The 24,114-nt window shown below is 42.0% G+C and overlaps 2 protein-coding genes across 2 annotated transcripts in view; both read right to left on the bottom strand.

Moving 5' to 3' along the window:
* The window catches only part of LOC311050915 (NACHT, LRR and PYD domains-containing protein 3-like), a 178,796-nt gene that overhangs the window by 10,488 nt on the left and 144,194 nt on the right, over positions 1 to 24,114 (bottom strand). Inside the window, exon 17 of the mRNA XM_084065145.1 lies at positions 486 to 653. Coding sequence (XP_083921271.1) covers positions 486 to 653 — 168 coding nt within the window. The remainder of the gene's footprint in view (positions 1 to 485; positions 654 to 24,114) is intronic.
* LOC311049994 (uncharacterized protein) lies at positions 3,714 to 23,021 on the bottom strand (the record flags this gene model as incomplete). Its single annotated transcript, XM_084063961.1, has 4 exons — positions 22,872 to 23,021; positions 9,999 to 10,112; positions 6,223 to 6,335; positions 3,714 to 5,983 (listed from the first exon to the last, which is right to left on the bottom strand). Exons 1-4 carry the CDS (start codon positions 23,006 to 23,008, stop codon positions 3,714 to 3,716), a joined length of 2,634 nt encoding a protein of 877 aa, XP_083920087.1. The 5' UTR covers positions 23,009 to 23,021.

A 24,114-nucleotide genomic window follows, 5' to 3' on the forward strand; every position in this document is an offset into this window, starting at 1 on the left:
ACAATTATTTTACAACTTTAGTTGATAGTTAATTTGTAGATTTTGATTATTATTACAAAACATACATTAACCCCTTCAGCCCTATATACATTTCGGCCATTTGAAAATAGCTGATCTGCAAGCTCACAATGTGTCGCGATGCGACTATTGTGAGCTTGTAGATCTGCTATTTATAAACTCCAGATACACTTCAGCCTTTACAAGTTTGTGCCCGTTCCTTTGTTATATTTTTACCTACTTCTACCTTTTTTGTTTTTGCTCTGCTTTGCAGGCATTAAATACTTCGATTTTTATCTAATTCCTGCCTCTGTGTTTGAGTCTGCACTGGGGTTCAACTTGACTGTTCAGCATAAGTCAAAGTGGTCACAGTGTGTCACTATGATATCAACCTGATTCACACTCTACAAATAAAGCATCACCACAATATTCATAGTATAATCACATGATAAATAAATGATGAAATAAGTTTTGTAAATGAATATGACCGTAGAGTTTCCAGTCTACAATGAGGATTCTTCAGTGCATCACACAGCAGATCCAGGTTCAGCCAGCGGTTAGAACTTAAGTCCAGGTGTCTTAGATGGGATGGATTAGAACTGAGAGCTGAAGCCACAACTTCAATGTGTTTCTTCTGGAGGTCACAGCCAACAAGTCTGTAATGACAGATTAATGTAAAATAAGAAATGATCAAACAGATCAGCCAAGTTCACTGTCAAGGAAGTTAACCCATTAAGACCGGGAACACATCTGTGTAACCACTTAAACCATTATTTTATACATTGGCAAAAATCTTGAAAATGTGTGTTAATCTTTATATATTTTTTAAAGCGAACATTTGTAACTCAAATCTTTGCTTCTTCGAAGAAACACCGCCCCCTCACATATTATTAGGAGGGCAAGATGAGTCACCAGAAACAAGGACGGGTGTTTTTGATGAATGTGAATGAATGTGAATGTGATGAATGTTAAAAAGTGGAGTTTGAAGTTACTATGGGTTTGTATAGGAAGGGTCGTCTGATGAAATTAATATCAAATATCTAAATACTGAATCAAGCAAATTCAAAAAACTGTCTTGGGGAGTCACAAAAGCCTGAGTAGACAATAAAATGACCCATTTTTTTTTAAAGTGAAATATTCCTTTAACAGGATGTCAGTAAGAATAGAGAACCAGAGAACAGAGAACCAGAGGACAGATGGAAAGTTGTCTCTGTAATCTACAGCAAGGGTTCCCAAACTTGTCAGGCCGCAACCCCCCACAAACAAAACAACTAACCCAAAAACAAAACCCCAATACACATACACATTTTTAATTCCGGACTTTTACTTCCTACATTGCAATATTGATACTTTTTACTTAAGTACAATGTGTGAGTACTTTTTTCCACCTCTGCACAGTTGTCTTGTCTTGTAATGTGTCTGTTTAATTTAAAACTTTTTACAACATCACAAATCTCATGCTGGGGTCCCGAGCATAACATGTATTCAGGTGTACATATTACTTGTGTAATATTACATTACATTACAGTCATTTAGCAGACGCTTTTATCCAAAGCGACTTACAATAAGTGTATTCAACATAGGTAGGGAACGAAAACTACTAATCACCAGAAGTTTTAAGTGCATTTCCTGCAAAAACAAGCAACCAAGAGTATACCTAGCGCTAAGGTAAAAGTGCAATATATCAGCTACCTACTTTCTTAAACAGATGAGACAAAAATGGCAAAATCAAATGAGCACGAGCTAAAACAAATGAGTGTATCGACTAAACAAGATCCAATAAAACAATACAAAAATAAAACAAGAGTTTGTACAACTAGTTAACAAGTAGGCCAGGCAAAGAGGAAGGGTAGTGTCTCCTGAAGAGGTGGTTTTTCAGCCTGCGGCGAAAGATGGGCAGTGACTCTGCTGTCCTGACATCAGTGGGAAGTACATTCCACCACTGTGGGGCCAGAAGAGAAAAAAGTCGTGACCGTGTCGATCAACCAGAAGGACCGTTGAGTGGCGAGGGAATCAGTCGCCCCGAGGTGGCAGACCGGAGTGGTCGGGCAGGGGTGTGGGCATTGACCAAAACCCAGAGGTAAGAAGGAGCTGTTCCTTTCACTGCCCTATAGGCTAGCACCAGGGTTTTAAACTGAATGCGAGCTGCTACGGGGAGCCAGTGCAGAGAACGGAGAAGGATAGTTGTGTGGGAGAACTTGGGGCGGTTGAACACCAGACGAGCCGCAGCTTTCTGAACAAGCTCCAGAGGTCTGATGGCTGATGCCGGAGCACCAGCAAGGAGGGAGTTGCAGTAGTCCAGGCGGGAGATGACAAGAGCCTGGATGAGCAACTGGGCTGTTTTCTCCGTGAGGAAGGGGCGAATCCTCCTGATGTTGTAGAGGAGGAATCTGCAGGACCGTGTCACTGATGCGATGTTAGCCGAGAACGACAGTTGATCGTCCAGGGTCACACCCAGATTCTTCGCAGTCCGAGTTGACGTCACCACAGCATTCTCAATGGTGATGGCCATGTCTCGGTGAGGACAGCCCTTCCCCGGGATGAACATCAGCTCGGTCTTGTCCAGGTTGAGCTTCAGGTGGTTCGTCGACATCCACTCCGAGATGTCAGCCAGACAAGCAGCAATGCGTGCCTCCACTTGTGTGTCAGAGGGGGGGAATGAGAGGATCAGCTGGGTGTCATCGGCATAGCAGTGGTAGGAAAAGCCATGGGAGTGGATGACAGCACACAGACCCTCTCAGCATCACCTGGTAGGAGCGACCCGTCAGGTAGGATGCAAACAGGGAGAGTGCAGAGCCTGAGACACCATCCCCTCAAGGGTGGAGAGGAGGATCTGGTGGTTCACTGTGTCGAACACTGCAGACAGGTCCAGGAGTATCAGGACGGAGGAGAGAGAGTTCGCTCTAGCGGCATGGAGCGACTCCGTCACTGCCAGGAGGGCAGTCTCTGTCGAGTGACCCACTTTGAACCCAGACTGGTTGGAGTCCAGGAGGTTGTTCTGGTGGAGGTAGGAAGACAGTTGCTTAAAGACAGCACGTTCGAGAGTTTTAGATAGGAAGGATAGAAGGGAAACCGGTCTGTAGTTCTTGATCTCAGAGGGGTCAAGTGTCGGTTTCTTCAGGAGGGGGGTGACTCTGGCAGTCTTGAAAGCAGAGGGAAAGTAGCCAGACGTCAGAGAGGTGTTAATAAGGTGGGTTAAGAAGGGAAGGAGTTCAGGTGCAGAGGACTGCAGCAGAGGGGATGGGACCGGGTCCAGGGAGCATGAGGTGGGGCGACTAGAGGTAACAAGGAGAAGGACCTCTTTAGAGGAGAGGGGAGAGAAGTGGGATAGAGAGGGTGGGGGAGAGGGAGGAGGAGTAGATGAAGATAGGGAGGGAGGGGTGGAAGGCAGACAGGTGTGGGTAGTGCGCAGGGCACCAGCCGGGGGAGGAGTGAAGGAGGATCGGATATCGTTCACCTTCTTGTCAAAGAAGTTGGCGAAGTCGTCAGGGAGGAGGGAGGAGGAGGGCGGAGGGGGTGGTGGTTGCAGGAGAGAGGAGAAAGTTTCAAAGAGTTTTTTAGGGTTTTTAGGGTAATATTGTGTGTGTGTGCGTGTGCGTGTGCGTGTGCGTGTGCGTGTGTGTGTGTGTGTGTGTGTGTGTGCGTGCGTGCTTGCATGTTGATTCATGTTGGATGAATGCATGTATAATATATAAGTGAAAGAAACATGTTGATATTCACATGACTACTAACCTGGCTGTTTTGCAGTTCCTCACAGCTGGGATCAATCTGTGTCGCCCCTCCTTGTCTGTGTTGTATTTGTCCAGGTCCAACACCTCCAGAACCTTCTCTGACATCTGCAGCATGGTGGCCAGAGCTGAACATAGGCTCTGAGAGAGTTTTTTCCCTGATCTGCTCTCTGACTCCAGGTACTCTTGGATCCCGTGACTTACTGAGGAGTCGTTCATCTCCATCAGACAGTGGAAGATGTTGATACATCTGTCAGGAGAGAAGCTGTCATTAAGCTGCTTCTTCAGGTTGTTGAGGTCTCTCCGTCTGTTGGCGACGCCGGCGATGACGACGACGGCGATGAAGGCGCCGGCGATGACGATGACGGCGATGACGATGGCGCCGACGGTGGCGCCGACGATGGTGCCGACGTCGACGACGGTGGTGGCGTTGGTGGCGCCGACGTCGACGACGGTGGTGGCGTTGGTGGTGGCGTTGGTGGCGCCGACGTCGATGAGGGCTAATAGGCGGTTCAAGAACACGGTGTAGACGGTGATGCCGGTGATGATGGTGGAGATGAGGATGGCACCCCAGACGCCGATGGCGCGGACTACTTTGCGGACGGCGCGGGCGGCGGCGCAGACGGCGGCGCCGGAAGCGCGGACGGCGGTGCGAGCGGCATCGCCAGCGGCGTCGGCGGCGTCGCCAGCAGCGATGCCGGCCTGTGTCATGCGGCCTGTGCCATGATCAGTGACCATCTCCTTCAGGTTCTTTATAGCTCTCTGGATCTCCTCTGGACTGTTCTCTGTCTGACCCAGCAGGTCTCCTAACAGACTCTGGTTGGACTCCAGTGAGAGACCGTGAAGGAAGCGAACAAAGAGGTCCAGGCGACCATTCTCACTCTCCAGGGATTTTTTCATAGCAGCCTTCAGGAAATCAGAGAGGGAACTGTCACTGTTGTAATGGATACCTATAAGGAATGGCTTCAGGACCTCCATGTTCCCCTGTGTGAAACAGTGGAACAGGTAGACTGCAGCCAGAAACTCCTGGATGCTCAGATGAACAAAGCTATAGACTGTTTTCTGGAAGAGCACACTCTCTCTCTTGAAGATCTCTGTGCACACTCCTGAGTACAGCGAGGCGTCTTTCACATCAAGACCACACTCTTCCAGGTCTTCTTGGTAGAACATGATGCTACTTTTCTGCAGATGTTCAAACGCCAGCCTGCCCAGCTTCAGAAGGACTTCCCTGTCCATCTCCATGAGCTGCTGTTGATTCAGTTCATGAGACTCATCATACTTCTGCTTCTTCCTGTTTGTCTGGACCAACAAGAAGTGGCTGTACATCTGAGTCAGGGTCTTGGGCAGCTGTCCTGTCTCGTCTGTCTTCAACATGTCTTCCATAACGGTAGCAGTGATACAACAGAAGACTGGGATGTGACACATGATGTGGATGCTCTTTGATGTCTTCATGTGTGAGATTATTGTGCTGGCCAGCTTCTCATCACTGAATCTCTTCATGAAGAACTCCTCCTTCTGGGGGTCTGTGAACCCTCGTACTTCTGTCACCATGTCAACACATTCAGGAGGGATCTGATTGGCTGCTGCAGGTCTGGTAGTTATCCAGATGACAGCCAATGGGAGCAGATTCCCCTCGATGAGGTTTGTCAACAGCATGTCCACTGATGAGGTCACTGTGACATCAGAAATTATGTCTTTGTTGTGGAAGGTCAGTGAAAACCTGCTTTCATCTAGACCATCAAAGATAAAGCCAACTTTCCAGACAGCGAGCTGCTCTGCTGTGACCTTCTTTAACTTTGGATGGAAAACATGGATCAGTGTGAGAATACTGTACTGCTTATCTTTGACCAAGTTCAGCTCCCGGAATGAGAAGGGAACCAGGAGAATGACATCTTGGTTTTCCAAACCCCTTGCCCAGTCCAGAGTGAACTTACGCACAGAGAATGTTTTTCCAATGCCAGCGATGCCTTTGGTCAGAACTCTTCTGCTGGCTGTCTCTCTGCCAAGGAGGAGGGGTTTAAAGATGTCACAGCAGTTGATTGGTTTGTCATGGAGGGTCATCTTCTTGGAAACTGTCTCTATCTGCCACACCTCATGTTGGTTATTAACCCCTTCACTCTCTCCCACTGTGACATAGAGCTCTGTGTAGATGTCAGTGAGGGAGGTTCCTGTCTCTTTAGTGATGTGTTCTGTCACACAATCAAGACTGTTCAAACTGATCTTATAATCCTTTAAAGGCTCTTGCAGACTGACATCTGCTATGAGAAGACAATGAAGACATTTTAAACATTCAGCTTCATTTATAACTGTACATTCTTACAGCTATGTACTCAAATGAATAATGTGTTAAATCCTCCATTAGGAAACAATACACAGCCTGGATTTATAATAGTGTGTGAATTGTCTATGTCAAGAGTTGACAGATGTTTTTCTGACATTTAAATATTGAAGTCATTAACATGAATTGTTAATTAGTATATATTATGTCCAGTCTTACTTTGTCCACAGCTGGTTTGACCGGATGTCTTCAGTCCAGGTGTGGTTGTGAATGTCTCTCCTGAACACCTGGACGCCTGCTCAGTCACAACACAACTACTCCTCTTTCTCTCTCTGTGGAGATGAACAACATTTATTATGACTATATTCCTGACTGAAATAAGGATATTTACGTACTGTTTGGTGTTGAATAATAGGGTCCAATCTGTCATGGAATTATACATTAATAATTCTCCTTTCAAGATATTATTGTGCACTTTTTGTTTGACTGGTTAATACTTTGTTTCAGTTTGTTCTTTTCATTGCTTATTGTTGGAATTCTGCCAAATTCTTGACCTTTTGTGTTTGTGGACATAGTAGAGAAGTAGCAGTTACTGTGGTCACAGCAGTAACTTTATTTATTTATTCAGAGATGTCTTCTCTCTCCAGAGGTCTTGCTCACTGTTTCCCAAACAATGGGTCGGAACCCATGTTTGATTTGCGGACCAAATTTTCAAATAATATATTATTTCAAAAAGATTTATAAAAAAAAAGTTTAAACAAAAACAATAATTTATTAAAAACAATGTCAACATTTTTCTAAAGTATTTCATAAATAAAACCAGAGGATGAGATCAAATAATACAAAAAATGTGAATAATCTACAACCTTGCAACGTGGCACGAAGCGATGCATTGTGAGCTTGTAGATCTGCTATTTTCACTAGTTTGGGTGCAGGGCAGACGTATAATTTCTCTTTTGGGTCATGAGCTAAAACGGTTGGGAACCACTGGTCTAGCTGACAGGTGAACTACCAGCTCCTCTCTGGAGGAACCACTGGTCTAGCTGACAGGTGTGTCAATCATTGTTTAGTTTATCACTGTCTTCTATTCTACAGTATAACATCAGCAGTGGGTTTAACAGGAGAGGGAGGGTCTGCTGAGAGCCAGGGCAGCAGCTAGTTCTGGTCCATAGCGTTAGGCAGCGGCAATTGCTTCCTACACTACAGAACACATTCCAGAACAACAGGACATTAAAGACAGAAACATAACCAGCTGAGAGTTAATGTGTGCTCATTCTCTGTGGTTAAATACACAGGCTTGCTTGCTCAAAGCGGCCATTGGGTTGCACTTGAGTAACGAGTGCTTGTTACTTTGATGTTAAATAACAAGGCAATATACACATTAGTGTTGAAAATATATCCTCCGCAGTATCACTACTCAACTAATATAAGATGTATTTGGTATGGACATTACGTTTTTTTGCTGTTTGACTACTATACGGCTTCTCTCTCTCTTCACTGACACTGGGTCAGGCAGCAGCTGCTGTTCTGACTCTCTTAACCCTGTAAGACCCGGATTCTTTTCAAGTTGTGATGATTCCTGGCTCTGTGGGGGTATTTATATGCAAATATCCTGGCCAATGGCATTGTAAGACTAAATAATAGGACCCAATGAGGATTTAGAGGTGAAAAAGTGAAAAAATAACAGAAAAACTAATTTAAACTCCTTTCTTTATAAAATATAATTGTTGCTAAAAGGCATCACTGGGTCTTAGAGGGTTAAAGAGACAGAGACAGGCAGACTGGCTGCTCTGCGAGTACAAATGCCATTGACGGTCACAATATTATTCATCAATATTGGTGAAAATAATCTGGTTTATTTTTAAATCGCTTTTTTACCGATATGGCATTTTACTGCCGATATCGGCCGATTTCGATACGTTACTGATATAATCAGGGGTGCACATAACTGGTGCGCAGGTGCGCATGCGCACCCAAAATAAATAATGCGCACCAGATCAGACGACGCGAGGCGCTTTTGCGTACCAACAGCTGGGACAGGAATTTCCAAGCTTTTATTTTTTTAGCAAAACTAAAAAATAATCAGCCCCATGTACAGTCATTAGGCGCAGGGGGAGAGGACACATGCTGCACGTGATTGTGTTAGTGTCGCCTCGCATTGCCTCGCATCGCATCGCCTCGCATTGCTTCGCTGTGTGCACGCAGCAGCGGCTGTTAACACATCGGGTGCCAGCATTTTTTCATAACAACTTACCGTGGTTGCCAGCATTCTCCCCATTGACTGCGCTTTGCTGTTTAACGTTTCCGTGTGCGTTACAAGCAAATCCACGCAAAAAAAAGCATCGATTCATGTTCTGCCATGAGCCTGGCTACTGCCTGGAACCATAACATTCCCCTTGCGGGTTACAACGGGGGGAGATCGCGCATCGCGCATGACCGTTTTTCCCCACAGGAAACAGATTCGGAGATATAGGCGTTTCAAAGTAGGAAATAGACAGGAAGCGGATGGGGGAAAAAAATGTGTTTCCGGTGAGCGATCTGGCACTTCCTTCGCAGGATTACAATGGGTGCTCCCAGAACTGCTCTAGCCCCGCCCGCGCGGAGAAAAACGAAAAAAACAAAAAGACTGAAATCGCGGTTCGGCACCGAAGCTTCGGAACCGCCACTATGTAAACACACGGTTCAGACCGTGTTTGGCACCCGATGTGTTAAGAGGCACTCGTCACCGATGATGAACGCACTGTAATGGTGCAAAATATGCCGTGAACGTGCCAATCTGCCGGATAAAAGCAGCGCAACACAGGGCACCAACCTTGGGAGCTTGTCATAACGGTGTGAGAGAAAAAAAACGGCGAAAATCGGCTTATTATAATTTCCCCGCAAGTTTTTATGTGAAAATAGCCGATCTACAAGCTCACAACGCGTCCTTTTTTTCTCGCGCAGCACCCAACCCTCGACCCCCCCTGCCCCGTTGACAAAACTGACCGGTGGGCGCCGTACTGAATTTTTGAAAGCTTGCCTGGGTCAAATAATAATAATTATATATATATATATATATATATATATATATATATATATATATATATATATTTTGTATAGCACCTGACGAAGCTCACGGCGAAACGCGGCGTGCTATAAAATACTTATGCAATAGTAAGTTGTCCATCTCTGTACCCTGGAGTGTGCAGTCCCTTCTTTGAAGGTTCATCCCCTTTTTTATCCCCTGTTATATACCTGCTGACTAGACTTGCACCTCCAACGGGGTTTTTTGGATGTGCAGGAGTCCCCTTATTGTTATATATATATATATATATATATATATATATATATATATATATATATATATATATATATGTATATATGTATGTATATGTATATATATATATATATATATATATATATATATATATATATATATATATATATATATATGTATATGTATATGTATATATATATATATATATATATATATATATATATATATATATATATATATATATATATATATATATAAGTATATATATATATAAAAAATTGGGTCAAATCCAAGCCTTGGATACTCTACCAGGTGCAATGGCTTAGATTTCATTCTGATTATTTAACCACAAGTGGGTGAACAATCAGCAAAAGTAGCAGATCTACGAGCTCACACGATGACGTGTTGTGAGCTTGTAGATCAGCTATTTCCGGCAAAGCAATTTGGTGTAGAGGGGTATATAGAGTTTATGTTAAACGATAAATCAGGTTTGTAAGGAAGTCTGTACTTGAGTAGTATTTTCACTAGAACATTTTACTTCTACTCAAGTCATTGTTATTTTAAAGTAACAATACTTTTACTTGAGTACAGTTTAGGGCTACTCTATGTCCAAAACAACCTAAGAATGACTGAATCAAAGATAGCTGACAGTGAGATCCTCTACTACTGTCTACATCTGTGAGCAGATACAAGACATTGTGTCTTTCCAGATGAAGTTCACAGAGATCAGTGATCTTACTTTGTGTCTGGATGTCCAGGTTCATTACTGAAGAAAAGAGGTTCTCCTTTAGACCGGTCACTCTGCATAGACACACAGCTGGGTGTTGAAGACTCTGGTCTGTGGTAAACACTTCTGGAATGAAACAGGTTTATTCAATGATCATAGTTCCCCACTGACCATGATGTGTGTTGATGTGTGTTGATTACTGTAAGACTGACAATAACACATCATTTAACACACGTTTTCTACCAAAACTTTCAAATGGATATGAAACTAGAAGACAATATCTGACTCTAAGTTGCAGGAATTAATTATTGGGTGAGTACACATGCAGCGCTTAAAGTCTAAACACCGCCAAGATCATTCTGTATTTAGAATACATGAAATGTATGTAATATCACAACTAGGGCTTTATTACACAGCTTGGTTGAATGCTTGATTCTGATTGGTCAATCGCTGACATCAGTGGTGTTATTTCTGAATAATGACTGATGAGCTCAATAATGTTTAATTATGTCTATTCTAAAACTCAGAGCAGCTGCTGCACTGCTTGAATGTTATGTTTTATCCAACATGACAGCCATGTACACAAACTCATAATGTAATTTACAGCTAAACATTGCTCTCAATAATGTTTTTGAAAACATTTGAAGAGAGAAATAGACGATGCAGTGACAAAACTTTTATTCTATTTGATCAACACTTCCTTGTTTTCTGAGGCGACCGTATGGAATATTTCTATTTAATTCTGATTATTTAACAACATCTGGGTGAACATTCAGCAAAAGTAACAGATTTACAAGCTCAAGCCATGACACGTTGTGAGCTTGTAGATCGGTTATTTTCGGCAAGTTGATGTGGTGTAGAGGGGAGTTTATATTACACAATAAATCAGGTTTGAATAAAGGAAGTCAGTACTTAGTATTTTCACTAGATAGTTTTACTTCTACTCAAGTCATCATCATTTTAAAGTAACATTACTTTTACTTGAGTACAGTTTAGGGCTACTCTAAGTCCAAAACAACCTAAGAATGACTGAATCAGAGATCACTACAGCTGACAGTGAGATACTCTACTACTGACTACAAGACATTATTTTTGTCTTTCCAGTTGAAGTCCACAGAGATCAGTGATCTTACTTTGTGTCTGGAGGTCCAGGTTCATTACTGAAGTTGGGAAAATGTCCTTTAGACCGATCACTCTTCATAGACACACAGCTGGGTGTTGGATACTCTGGTCTGTAGTAAACACTTCTGGAATAAAATAAAGGTGTATTCAATTATGATAGTTCCCCACTGACCATGATGTGTGTTGATACATAACTGTAGGGTTGACAATAGAACATCATTATTCTTTTATAATAGACTAGGTGTATTGATGCATTACTGTAAGGCTGACAATAGCTCATCATTAAACACACGTTTTATACCAAAACTTTCAAATGGATATGAAACTAGAAGACAATGTCTGACTCCAAGTTGCAGGAATTAATTATTGGATGAGTTGCACATGCAGCGCTTAAACACCGCCGAGATCAGTCTGCTACCCGGGCGGGGATAGGACCCATCTATGGCTGTGTATTTGGAATACATAAAATATATGTAATATCACAGACATTCTAGGGCTTTATTACACGGCTTGGTTGAATGCTTGATTCTGATTGGTCAATCGCTGAAATCAGCGGTGTGTTTTTTCTGAATAATAACTGATGAGCTCAATAACAGACCTCTGTCTAATCAAAGACTCAGAGCATCTGCTGCACTGCTTGAATGTTATGTTGTATCCAACATGACATTCATGTAAACAAACACATAATGTCATTTACAGCTAAACATTGCTCTCAATAATGTTTTTGAAAACATTTTAAGCAAGAAATAGAAGATGCAGTAACCAAACATTTATTCCATTTGATCAACACCTTTTTGTTTTCCGAAGCAACCGTATCGAATACTTCTATTTAATTCTGATTATTTAACAACATCTGGTTGAACATTCAGCAAAAGTAACAGATTTACAAGCTCGCACCATGACACGTTGTGAGCTTGTAGATCGGCTATTTTCGGCAAGTTGATTTGGTATAGAGGGGAGTTTATATTACACAATAAATCAGGTTTGAATAAAGGAAGTCAGTACTTGAGTAGTATTTTCACTAGATATTTGTATTTCTACTCAAGTCATCATCATTTTAAAGTAACAGTAATTTTACTTGAATACAGTTTAGAGCTACTCTATGTACAAGACAACCTAAGAATCAGTGAATCAAAGATCACTACAGCTGACAGTGAGATACTCTACTACTGTCTACTGTACATCTGTGAGCAGATACAAGACATTCTTTGTGTCTTTCCAGATGAAGTTCACAGAGATCAGTGATCTTACTTTGTGTCTAGATGTCCAGGTTCATTACTGAAGAAAAGAGGTTCTCCTTTAGACCGGTCACTCTTCATAGACACACAGCTGGGTGTTGGATACTCTGGTCTGTAGTAAACACTTCTGGAATAAAAACAAAAGTGTATTCAATTATCAAAGTTCCCCACTCTCCATGATGTGTGTTGATACATTACTGTAGGGTTGACAATAGAACATCATTATTATTTTATAATAGACTAGGTGTATCGATGCATTACTGTAAGGCTGACAATAGCTCATCATTAAACACACGTTTTATACCAAAACTTTCAAATGGATATGACTCCAAGTTGCAGGAATTCATTATTGGATGAGTTGCACATGCAGCGCTTAAACACCGCCGAGATCAGTCTGCTACCCGGGCGGGGATAGGACCCATCTATGGCTGTGTATTTGGAATACATAAAATATATGTAATATCACAGCCATTCAAGGGCTTTATTACACGGCTTGGTTGAACGCTTGATTCTGATTGGTCAATCGCTGACATCAGCGGTGTGTTTTTTCTGAATAATGACTGATGAGCTCAATAACAAACCTCTGTCTAATCAAAGACTCAGAGCATCTGCTGCACTGCTTGAATGTTATGTTGTATCCAACATAACAGCCATGTAAACAAACACATAATGTAATTTACAGCTAAACATTGCTCTCAATAATGTTTTTGAAAACATTGTAAGGGAGAAATAGAAGATGCAGTAACCAAACATTTATTCCATTTGATCAACACCTCCTTGTTTTCCGAAGCGACCGTATGGAATACTTCTATTTAATTCTGATTATTTAACAACATCTGGGTGAACGTTCAGCAAAAGTTACAGATTTACAAGCTCACGCCATCAGGGGCGCCGATAGGGGGGGCTTCGGGGCAAGCGCCCCCACGCTCAATTGGTTAATCTCAGATGTCAGGCTCAAACTTACAGTACCATTAGCATTACCATTACTAAAGCGGGGCGCAGATAGGTGGTAACGCGCCGCTGACACCTAGAACAATAGCCCAGACAGAGAAACATATTTTTTTTCCGGTCGCGGCTGAGGGGGCGGGGGGGCGGGGCTATTGTGGTTCGAGTTGAGCCCCCATGGCCGCGCACATAAATCGGCGCGCCTGCACGCCATGACACGTTGTGAGCTTGTAGATCGGTTATTTTCGGCAAGTTGATGTGGTGTAGAGGGGAGTTTATATTACACAATAAATCAGGTTTGAATAAAGGAAGTCAGTACTTAGTATTTTCACTAGATAGTTTTACTTCTACTCAAGTCATCATCATTTTAAAGTAACAATACTTTTACTTGAGTACAGTTTAGGGCTACTCTATGTACAAGACAACCTTAGAATCAGTGAATCAAAGATCAATACAGCTGACAGTGAGATACTCTACTACTGTCTACATCTGTGAGCAGATACAAGACATTCTTTATGTCTTTCCAGATGAAGTCCACAGAGATCAGTGATCTTACTTTGTGTCTAGATGTCCAGGTTCATTACTGAAGAAAAGAGCTTCTCCTTTAGACCGGTCACTCTTCATAGACACACAGCTGGGTGTTGGATACTCTGGTCTGTAGTAAACACTTCTGGAATAAAAACAAAAGTGTATTCAATTATCAAAGTTCCCCATTGTCCATGATGTGTGTTGATACATTACTGTAGGGTTGACAATAGAACATCATTATTCTTTTATAATAGACTAGGTGTATTGATGCATTACTGTAAGGCGGACAATAGCTCATCATTAAACACATGTTTTATACAAAAACTTTCAAATGGATATGAAACTAGAAGACAATGTCTGACTCCAAGTTACAGCAATTAATTATTGGATGAGTTGCACATGCAGCGCTTAAACACCGCCGAGATCCGTCTGCTACCCGGGCGGGGATAGGACCCATCTATGGCTGTGTATTTGGAATACATAAAATATATGTAATATCACACACATTATAGGGCTTTATTACACGGCTTGGTAGAACGCTTGATTCTGATTGGTCAATCGCTGATATCAGCGGTGTGTTATTTCTGAATAATGACTGATGAGCTCAATAACAAACCTCTGTCTAATCAAAGACTCAGAGCATCTGCTGCACTGCTTGAATTTTATGTTGTATCCAACATAACAGCCATGTAAACAAACACATAATGTAATTTACAGCTAAACATTGCTCTCAATAATGTTTTTGAAAACATTTTAAGGGAGAAATAGAAGATGCAGTAACCAAACATTTATTCTATGTGATCAACACCTCCTTGTTTTCCGAAGCGACCGTAAGGAATAGGTGTCAGCGGCGTGTTACCACCTATCCAAGATGTGTGTTGATACATTACTGTAGGGTTGACAATAGAACATCATTATTCTTTTATAATAGACTAGGTGCATTGATGCATTACTGTAAGGCTGACAATAGCTCATCATTAAACACACATTTTATACCAAAACTTTCAAATGGATATGAAACTAGAAGACAATGTCTGACTCCAAGATGCAGGAATTCATTATTGGATGAGTTGCACATGCAGCGCTTAAACACCGCCGAGATCAGTCTGCTACCCGGGCGGGGATAGGACCCATCTATGGCTGTGTATTTGGAATACATAAAATATATGTAATATCACAGCCATTCAAGGGCTTTATTACACGGCTTGGTTGAACGCTTGATTCTGATTCGTCAATCGCTGAAATCAGCGGTGTGTTTTTCTGAATAATGACTGATGAGCTCAATAACAAACCTCTGTCTAATCAAAGACTCAGAGCACCTGCTGCACTGCTTGAATGTTATGTTGTATCCAACATGACAGCCATGTAAACAAACACATAATGTAATTTACAGCTAAACATTGCTCTCAATAATGTTTTTGAAAACATTTTAAGGGAGAAATAGAAGATGCAGTAACCAAACATTTATTCTATGTGATCAACACCTTTTTGTTTTCCGAAGCAACCGTATGGAATACTTCTAATTAATTCTGATTATTTAACAACATCTGGTTGAACATTCAGCAAAAGTAACAGATTTACAACGTTGTGAGCTTGTAGATCGGATATTTTCGGCAAGTTGATTTGGTATAGAGGGGAGTTTATAGTACACAATAAATCATGTTTGAATAAAGGAAGTCAGTACTTGAGTTGTATTTTCACTAGATATTTTTATTTCTACTCAAGTCATCATCATTTTAAAGTAACAGTACTTTTATTTGAGTACAGTTTAGGGCTACTCTAAGTCCAAGACAACCTGAGAATAGCCTCGGAATCCCAGCCTTTTTTTTTGTTTCAAAAGAAAAACGTCTGGGCGAACGGTGCAGGAACGATGGTCTTAGGACCTTGTTAACTCCTAACCAACCAGAGTGCAGAGGGGCGTCGCTCTAAATTTGGTGACGTCAGCCTGCTCCGTGCACAGACCGGGGGGGGGAGGGGAGGGGAGGCGGGGACATAGATTGGTGAAGCAATCGGAGGACGCGCCTTGCTCCAGGCGCCTGGGTTTGGATCCGCCCTTCGAGACCATGGATTCCTCTCGTTCTCTCAGTCTAACCTAAGAATGACTGAATCAAAGATCACTACAGCTGACAGTGAGATCCTCTACTACTGTCTACATCTATGAGCAGATACAAGACATTCTTTGTGTCTTTACAGTTGAAGTTCACAGAGATCAGTGATCTTACCTTGTGTCTGGAGTTCCAGGTTCATTACTGAAGAAAAGAGGTTCTCCTTTAGACTGGTCACTCTTCAGAGACACACAGCAGGGTGTTGGATACTCTGGTCTGTAGTAAACACTTCTGGAATAAAAGCAAAAGTGTATTCAATTATCAAAGTTCACCACTGTCCATGATGTGTGTTGATACATTACTATATATATTATACATTAAAGACACTCACAGGAGGAATACGTGTTTGTCAATACAGTTTTTATAATCTATGGACAGACATAACCACTTTGAACATGGCCTTATTTGGACATGTCATTATCGGTGTGACATTTTAAAATATACTTTTGTGACACTAACAGATGTGTGTTTGTGTGTGCGTGCGTGCGTGCGTGCGTTACCACAACCACAGATGGGTAATGCATACAGTTAATCATGACACAGTTCAATCTAGTGGAGCCTGACTCATAATCATCAAAGTTTACATTCTTTTATTTGGTATTAAATAAGCTCTAGGTAGAGCTAGGTAGATCTTCATGTACAGAACTAACAGGCCGCTGTGCCAATGTTATAATCATTATAGCTTAGACTTTGATATTGATAAAGAGATATTTCTCAGGTGTGTGTGTGTGTGTGTGTGTGTGTGTGTGTGTGTGTGTGTGTGTGTGTGTGTGTGTGAGTGTGAGTGTGAGTGTGTGTGTGTGTGTGTGTGTGTGTGTGTGTGTGTGTGTGTGCGATAAAGTGGTGATTGTGACATTAGAGCAGCAGCCAGCAGACAGGCTGAAGCACTGTTATGGTTTTAATTAATCATTAACATTAAAGACCAAGACAACATGGCCGTAGTGGTTATTAAATGTATAGCTTTGTGTGTCTTTTGTGCAGTTTGTCAACTGTATGTTTTGCTATGATTTCTAAAATTATTTTAATTCATGACATGAATGCAGTGGTGGGAAAAAGTACTCCCATTTTTCACTTAAGTAAAAGTATCAATATGGCAATGTATACATACTCTGTTTCAAGTAAAAGTACAAAAGTATTGGCATCAAAATGTACTGAAAGTACCAAAAGTAAAAGTACTCATTAATGCAGAATGTCCCATTTCAAGTTTTCAAATGTATAAAAAATATTTTGAAAATAGCAGATCTACAAGCTCACAATGTGTCGCATTGCGACGCATTGTGAGCTTGTAGATCTGCTATTTTCAAACGGCCGAAATGTATACAGAGCTGAAGTGGGTAATGCAAGTTTTGTAATAATAATAAAAATCTACAAGTTAACTAGTAGCTAAAGTTTTAAAATAATTGTAATGGAGTAAAAGTACAATATTTGCCTCTGAGATGTAGTGGAGTAGAAGTAAAAAGTATTGAAAATGGGAAATACTCCAGTGAAAAACAAATACCTCAACACTGTACTTAAGTACAGTGCTTGAGTAAATGTACTTAGTTACTTTATACCACTGCATGAAAGCATAGTATCAATGCTTGTAAGCCCTGCAGTTAACCATGTGGGCATGTTCATTATTTTCAAACAAACTTCAAGCAGCCAACTCATTTTAGCACCTGAACACACACAGACGTAGTGTAAAGACTATGACACCGCACTCGCCTATTAATTTCTATTAGCCAGTGCGCTCAGTGCTGTGTTTCCGAACGCACCCATTTACCTAAACAAACAGTAGTGTCTCGTCCACTTTTGCATGTGTTGTCGTTGCATATGGGAAATGGAACATGATTTATTATACCTCACCTTGTGAAGCAATGGTTTAACTGATACTTTATGGATGTTATAAAGGTCATGTTTGTGGAGCGTGAGAGAGGAGGTTTTATTGGTGCTCCTCCAGTCAGAATCTAAATGAGGCGTCTGTGTTGAACATGAGTGTCTTTTTATTGGTTAAATATTAATCTAGAGACAGACATGACCACTATGAACCTGGTCTCCACTGTGTGACTTTTAAAAGAGAATAGCAGATCTACAAGCTCACAACGTATCATGATGTAAGGTATTGTGAGCTTGCAGATCTGCTATTGTTGCTACGTGTGTGTGCGTGCGTGCGTGCGTGCGTGCGTGCGTGCGTGTGTGTGCGTGCGTGCGTGTGTTTTACCCCAACCACACATGGTTAATACAGGGCATACAGCTCATTATGACACAGTTCTACTTCTATCTAATGGAGCCTGACTCATAATCATCAAAGTTGACATACTTTTATTTGGTATTAAATCACCTCTAGGTAGAACACAGACAATGTACTCTGTTGATGTATGTATACATATTAAAGGATGTTGTCATTGGTAAAATAGTCAACATGAGTGTTGTGTTGAATGTTGGAGTGTGCACACGATGCAAACCCACCTATATGTGTCACTATACTATCTAATGCGTTGGCTCTCAAAGTGGGTGCCGTGGCACCCTAGGGTGCCGTGACGCAAGTCCAGGGGAGAATACTGTGTTAATGTTAGAATACTGTGATATTTGGAATTCATCACTATCACTTAAAATATCATCACTTAAACTAATGGCCTAAGTAATTGCCTGTTTGTCTTTTTCAGAAAAAAATAAAAAACTGATCCAAAACTATATGATATTTCTTAATTGTAACGTTTATAACAAATTATGACTATTAACATAAAAATCACACCGTCTGTCAGTTAAGTGACGTAATGTATTTAAATAGGATTAGACCTGACTTAGGCCAAATGATTTACTCCAGAAATGATCCTATTTTGTCCTAAGTCACACTAGGGAGATAGGGCCATTTTACAAACAGACGAGGGAACAGCATGATCCTTTTCAATTAGGAGACGGGCCATTTTACCAGAGGTGGCCAGTGTCATGAGGAGCTGACTTAGGCAAACATATCATTTTTCTCAAAAATAACTTATATTAGGATATTAGTTTAAGAAGGTGACGATATCAGTTTAACCACGTAGACCCTCTATACTTAAACAGACCTGACACTGTACTTGGTACGTTGACCCCCCCCCCCCCCCCCCCCCCCACCTACACCAAATCTCTTTTGTCAATAGCAGCTGTAAGGTTGTAGATCTGCCATTTTTGGCCAATGTTCCCCCCCAGAATAGGGATGCCGGGGTTCAATTGGTTAAACGTCAACCTGTCTTAATGGAAACAAATTATTCTATCAAGTTGTCCTCGTGGGGGAAAGGTTCTTAGGGGGAAAGGTTCACATATTTATGTAGCATAATATGACGTACGGTTCTACAAATTAACTCCATCATTCAGGGGTGGCGTGGATGAAAACATTATTTACAGGGGGGGTGTCCGAATCAAAACAGGTTTGAGAATCACTGATCTAATGCACTCTTAGGTGCTTAAAGTCGGCCATAAAACCCACGACCAAAAAGGGAGTCATACTCTCCAGAGCAGGGAAATAATGTCCTGGGGGACTGCACTAGACTGTAGATGAGGTAAAAGCTGCTTTAAGGTGCAATCACTTTCTGACTTTTCTCACTCCATTTAAGATAGCAATGCTGCAACAATGCACCACACCACACCTCATTTAAAGACCACCACACCTACAGTATGGACACACACCAGACCACACCTCATTTAAAGACCCCCACACCTACAGAATGGACACACACCAGACCACACCTCATTTAAAGACCAACACACCTACAGTATGGACACACACCAGACCACACCTCATTTAAAGACCCCCACACCTACAGTATGGACACACACCAGACCACACCTCATTTAAAGACCAACACACCTACAGTATGGACACACACCAGACCACACCTCATTTAAAGACCACCACACCTACAGTATGGACACACACCAGACCACACCTCATTTAAAGACCACCACACCTACAGTATGGACACACACCAGACCACACCTCATTTAAAGACCACCACACCTACAGTATGGACACACACCAGACCACACCTCATTTAAAGACCCCCACACCTACAGTATGGACACACACCAGACCACACCTCATTTAAAGACCACCACACCTACAGTATGGACACACACCAGACCACACCTCATTTAAAGACCACCACACCTACAGTATGGACACACACCAGACCACACCTCATTTAAAGACCACCACACCTACAGTATGGACACACACACCAGACCACACCTCATTTAAAGACCAACACACCTACAGTATGGACACACACACCAGACCACACCTCATTTAAAGACCACCACACCTACAGTATGGACACACACCAGACCACACCTCATTTAAAGACCACCACACCTACAGTATGGACACACACCAGACCACACCTCATTTAAAGACCACCACACCTACAGTATGGACACACAGATGGGTGGGATTATTTGGTACTTGTACAATATAAAGAATAACTGGCAGAAAAAGACTCGCTCACAGCATAAAGATTAAGGAAAACTCCTTAGACAGACTTAAGAAAATATAATGTCTTTAATTTAAATGCTCATAATGTGCTCTGTGCTCATAGTGAGGGGTGAATTTAAATAAGCAAACGCTTCTCTCCTGGGACCTTCATCAGTACTATCAGGGTGCACTGACTTCAGATAGCACTGACAAAGGTCCCACGTTTGCTTTTTTTAAATTCACCCCTCACTATGAGCACAGAGCACATTATGAGCATTTAAAATAAAGTCATTATATTTTCTTAAATCTGTCTAAGGAGTTTTTTTTAATGCAGTGAGCGAGTCTTTTTCTGACAGTTTTCCTTCATGTTTTTGAGACCACCGCACCTGCAGTCAACCTTGACCAAAGGACAAGGAAGGGCACAACAGTTCTTTAGTATTTGTACAACATGAACAATATGGCCAACAAGTTGGACTGATCGTAAACAAAAATAAAACCAAAGTCATGCCCATCAACACCAATACACCTGACAGGTGAAAGCATGGCAACAAAGGTGTTCAAAGGAGTAAACCAGAGAACCAGATTTATGGGCAGAGTTTCCTCTTTTGTCAACCCTCAGGCACTCAGGACCCTCTCAGGGGCCCTGATTCAGCCCCTTTTTGACTATGCTTGCTCCTCTTGGTACTCCAACACCTCAGTGTCACTGAAGACTAAGCTTCAAACCTCCCAAAACAAACTGATTCGACTACTTCTCGGACTAAGGCCCATGACCCACCTCTCTCCCACTCACTTTGCCAGCCTAGGCTGGCTCAGGGTGGAAGACAGGGTTATACAACTAAAAATGGGATTGGTCTTCAAAATTGTAAATGCAGATTTGCCCGATTTGCCCCCTATACCCGCATATCTGTATAAGTACCTCGAAAAAGTTAGTGACACCCACAGTCACAAAACTAGAGGGAGCGTAAACAACAATCTGGTAACACCCACCCATAAAACAAACATGGGCAAATTCTCCTTCTATAGCACAGCCACCAAGGAATGGAATAGTCTAACCCCATCCCTCAAAAAATGCAGTTCGCTGGGCTCATTCAAAACAGCCCTAAAAACTCATCTTTCTGGAGGCCTAAAGAGGAGCTAGTACCAGTTTCCCTGTAGACAGACGACCCCCCCACCCTCCCCCCTTTTTTTTGTGCATATCATTTTTTATTTTCTCATGCCTTTCTTGTACATAATGGTATATTTTTTTTTTCCTCAGTATTCTTTGTTGATTTTTTTTAACTGTTTGGTTGCTACTATATGTTTATGAAATTAATTCAAGGACCCCAACGGAAACAAGCCCGCAAGGACTTTTTTGGCCGGACCTTTTAGACAAAAGCATTATAAATGTAACTGTGTTGTTTTACATTCTTTTGCCTAATAAAAATTTCAATCAATCAAAAACACCGACACATATAACAATAGAGGAAAAAACCGGATCAACAAAGCATACACAACCTTCAGAAGACTTAAACAAATCTCGAAGTCAATACAGCACCAAAACAAAACTCTGGATCTACCAAAGCTGCGTACTATCAACACTACTATACGGTACAGAATGCTGGAAAACCACAGAATACGACATCCATTATCCACTTTTCACACATCATGCCTGCGCAAAATCCTGCGTATATTCTGGCAAAAGACCGTCTCGAACAATAAACTCCTCAACATCACCCAACAAGACGACATAAACTGCATAATCAATAAACGCAGGTGGACCTGGATTGACCATGTCCTCAGAATGGACATCAACGCGATCCCAAGAGTCGCATTACACTGGACCCCAGAAGGCAAAAGAAAGAAAGGGTGGCCTAATACAACATGGCGTGGGACGATAGAGAAGGAGCTCCAGCAACAACACCAGAGCTGGGGGACCACAGAGAAGATGGTCAAAGACAGATGGAAGTGGAGAAACTTTGTTGCTGCCCTATATGCCAGCCGGCGTAATGGGGATAAGTAAGTAAGTAACAACATGGACACTGTGTGTGAAAATGACCTCTGTGGTTGTAAACTAGCAATGACTGAGAGCTACACTTTGCACCTTTTATGATAGGTGGCCTACAGTATGTCTTGTTTTTCAGTTGCACGTACAATTTAACACTTCATCATGTTTTAGTGTTTTGTATATTTTTTAGGAAGATTCACATACTTTGTGTGTGGCGGTCCAGGTTCATTACTGAAGTCAGGAGGATGATGTTTAGACCAGTCACTCTTCATAGACACATAGCTGGGTGTTGGAGACTCTGGTCTGTGGCAAACACTTCTGGAATCATACAAATATTGACAATTATCAAGTGGATGAAAAAGTCAATTTGCTCAAGATTCCTAAATGTTTTGTTCCATATGCAAGTATAATAGAGTCATATTCTAGTTTCATAGATGGATAGATATTCCATTGTTTGTTGGGTAGAACTTTAGAAGTCTGTGCTATGTCATGTTCTAGAGCTGTGTTTATGGTATAGGAGGATTCACATACTTTAAGTGTGGCGGTCCAGGTTCATTACTGAAGTGTGGAGGGTCATCTTTAGACACACAGCTGGCTGTTGGAGGCTCTGGTCTGTGGATGTGCTGTTTGTCACTTTCCTCCTCCTCTCTCTCCACAGACTCACTCATCTTTGGTCTTTATTTAACCTTAGGTTACAGACAGTAAAATAAACCAGAAAACATGACATGATGAATGAATGTACAAAGCTCTCTCTCGCGCACGCAGACACACACACACACACACACACACACACACACACACACACACACACACACACACACACACACACACACACACACACACACACACACACACACACACACACACACACACACACACACACACACACACACCTGTGAGGGTGTTAACTAATATATACACCTACACATTCTCAGTCCCTGGTTATGGTGACTATAGTTGGACAACAAGCATCAGCCGTTTGATGTGACAGACCCTCCTATGTGACTGACAGCAGAATGTGGCCGTGTCTTCTCTCACTCCCAACTCCTAATGTGTCTACTCACCAGAACCAATGTTTATAGCTTGTAACCTATGAGCTTTAGGGCTGTGTGTCTGTGAGGCTCCTAGTACTCTCTCTCTCATTTCACTTCTGTAGACAAAGAACTCTTTCTATGTCCACATTCTGGTATTGACGCATAATCATGATCATTATTATGTTGTATTACATGTGGTATTGACAGGGGTGCACATAACTGGTGCGCAGGTGCACATGCGCACCCAAAACAAATAATGCGCGGCACATCAGACGACGCGAGGCGCTTTTGCGTACCAACAGCTGGGACAGGAATTTCCAGGCTTTTATTTTTTAGCAAAACTAAAAAATAAAAGCCTGGAGATCGAGGCTAGGAATTTACTTCCTGAGGCCAGGCTCACACAAGCACGCTAAAGCACGCGTCGGCCCCATGTACAGCCATTATGCGCAGGGTGAGGGGACGCATGCTGCACGTGATTGTGTGAGTGTGTCGCATCGCCTCGCATTGCATCGCTGCATGCACGCAGCCAGCAGCGGCTGTTAGAGGCACTCGTCACTAGGGGTGTCACGATTCACTTACCTCACGATTCGATTCAAAATCGATTCCTAGGGTGCCGATTCGATTAAAATTGCGATTCTGCGATTAATTGATATTCGATTCGATTCTGCGATTTATTGCGATTTTCTAGGGTGCCGATTCGATTAAAATTGCGATTCTGCGATTAATTGATATTCGATTCT

Source organism: Gymnoscopelus microlampas (genome assembly GCF_963454915.1).
Source record: "Gymnoscopelus microlampas genome assembly, chromosome: 8".
In the NCBI taxonomy this organism is placed as follows: domain Eukaryota; kingdom Metazoa; phylum Chordata; class Actinopteri; order Myctophiformes; family Myctophidae; genus Gymnoscopelus; species Gymnoscopelus microlampas.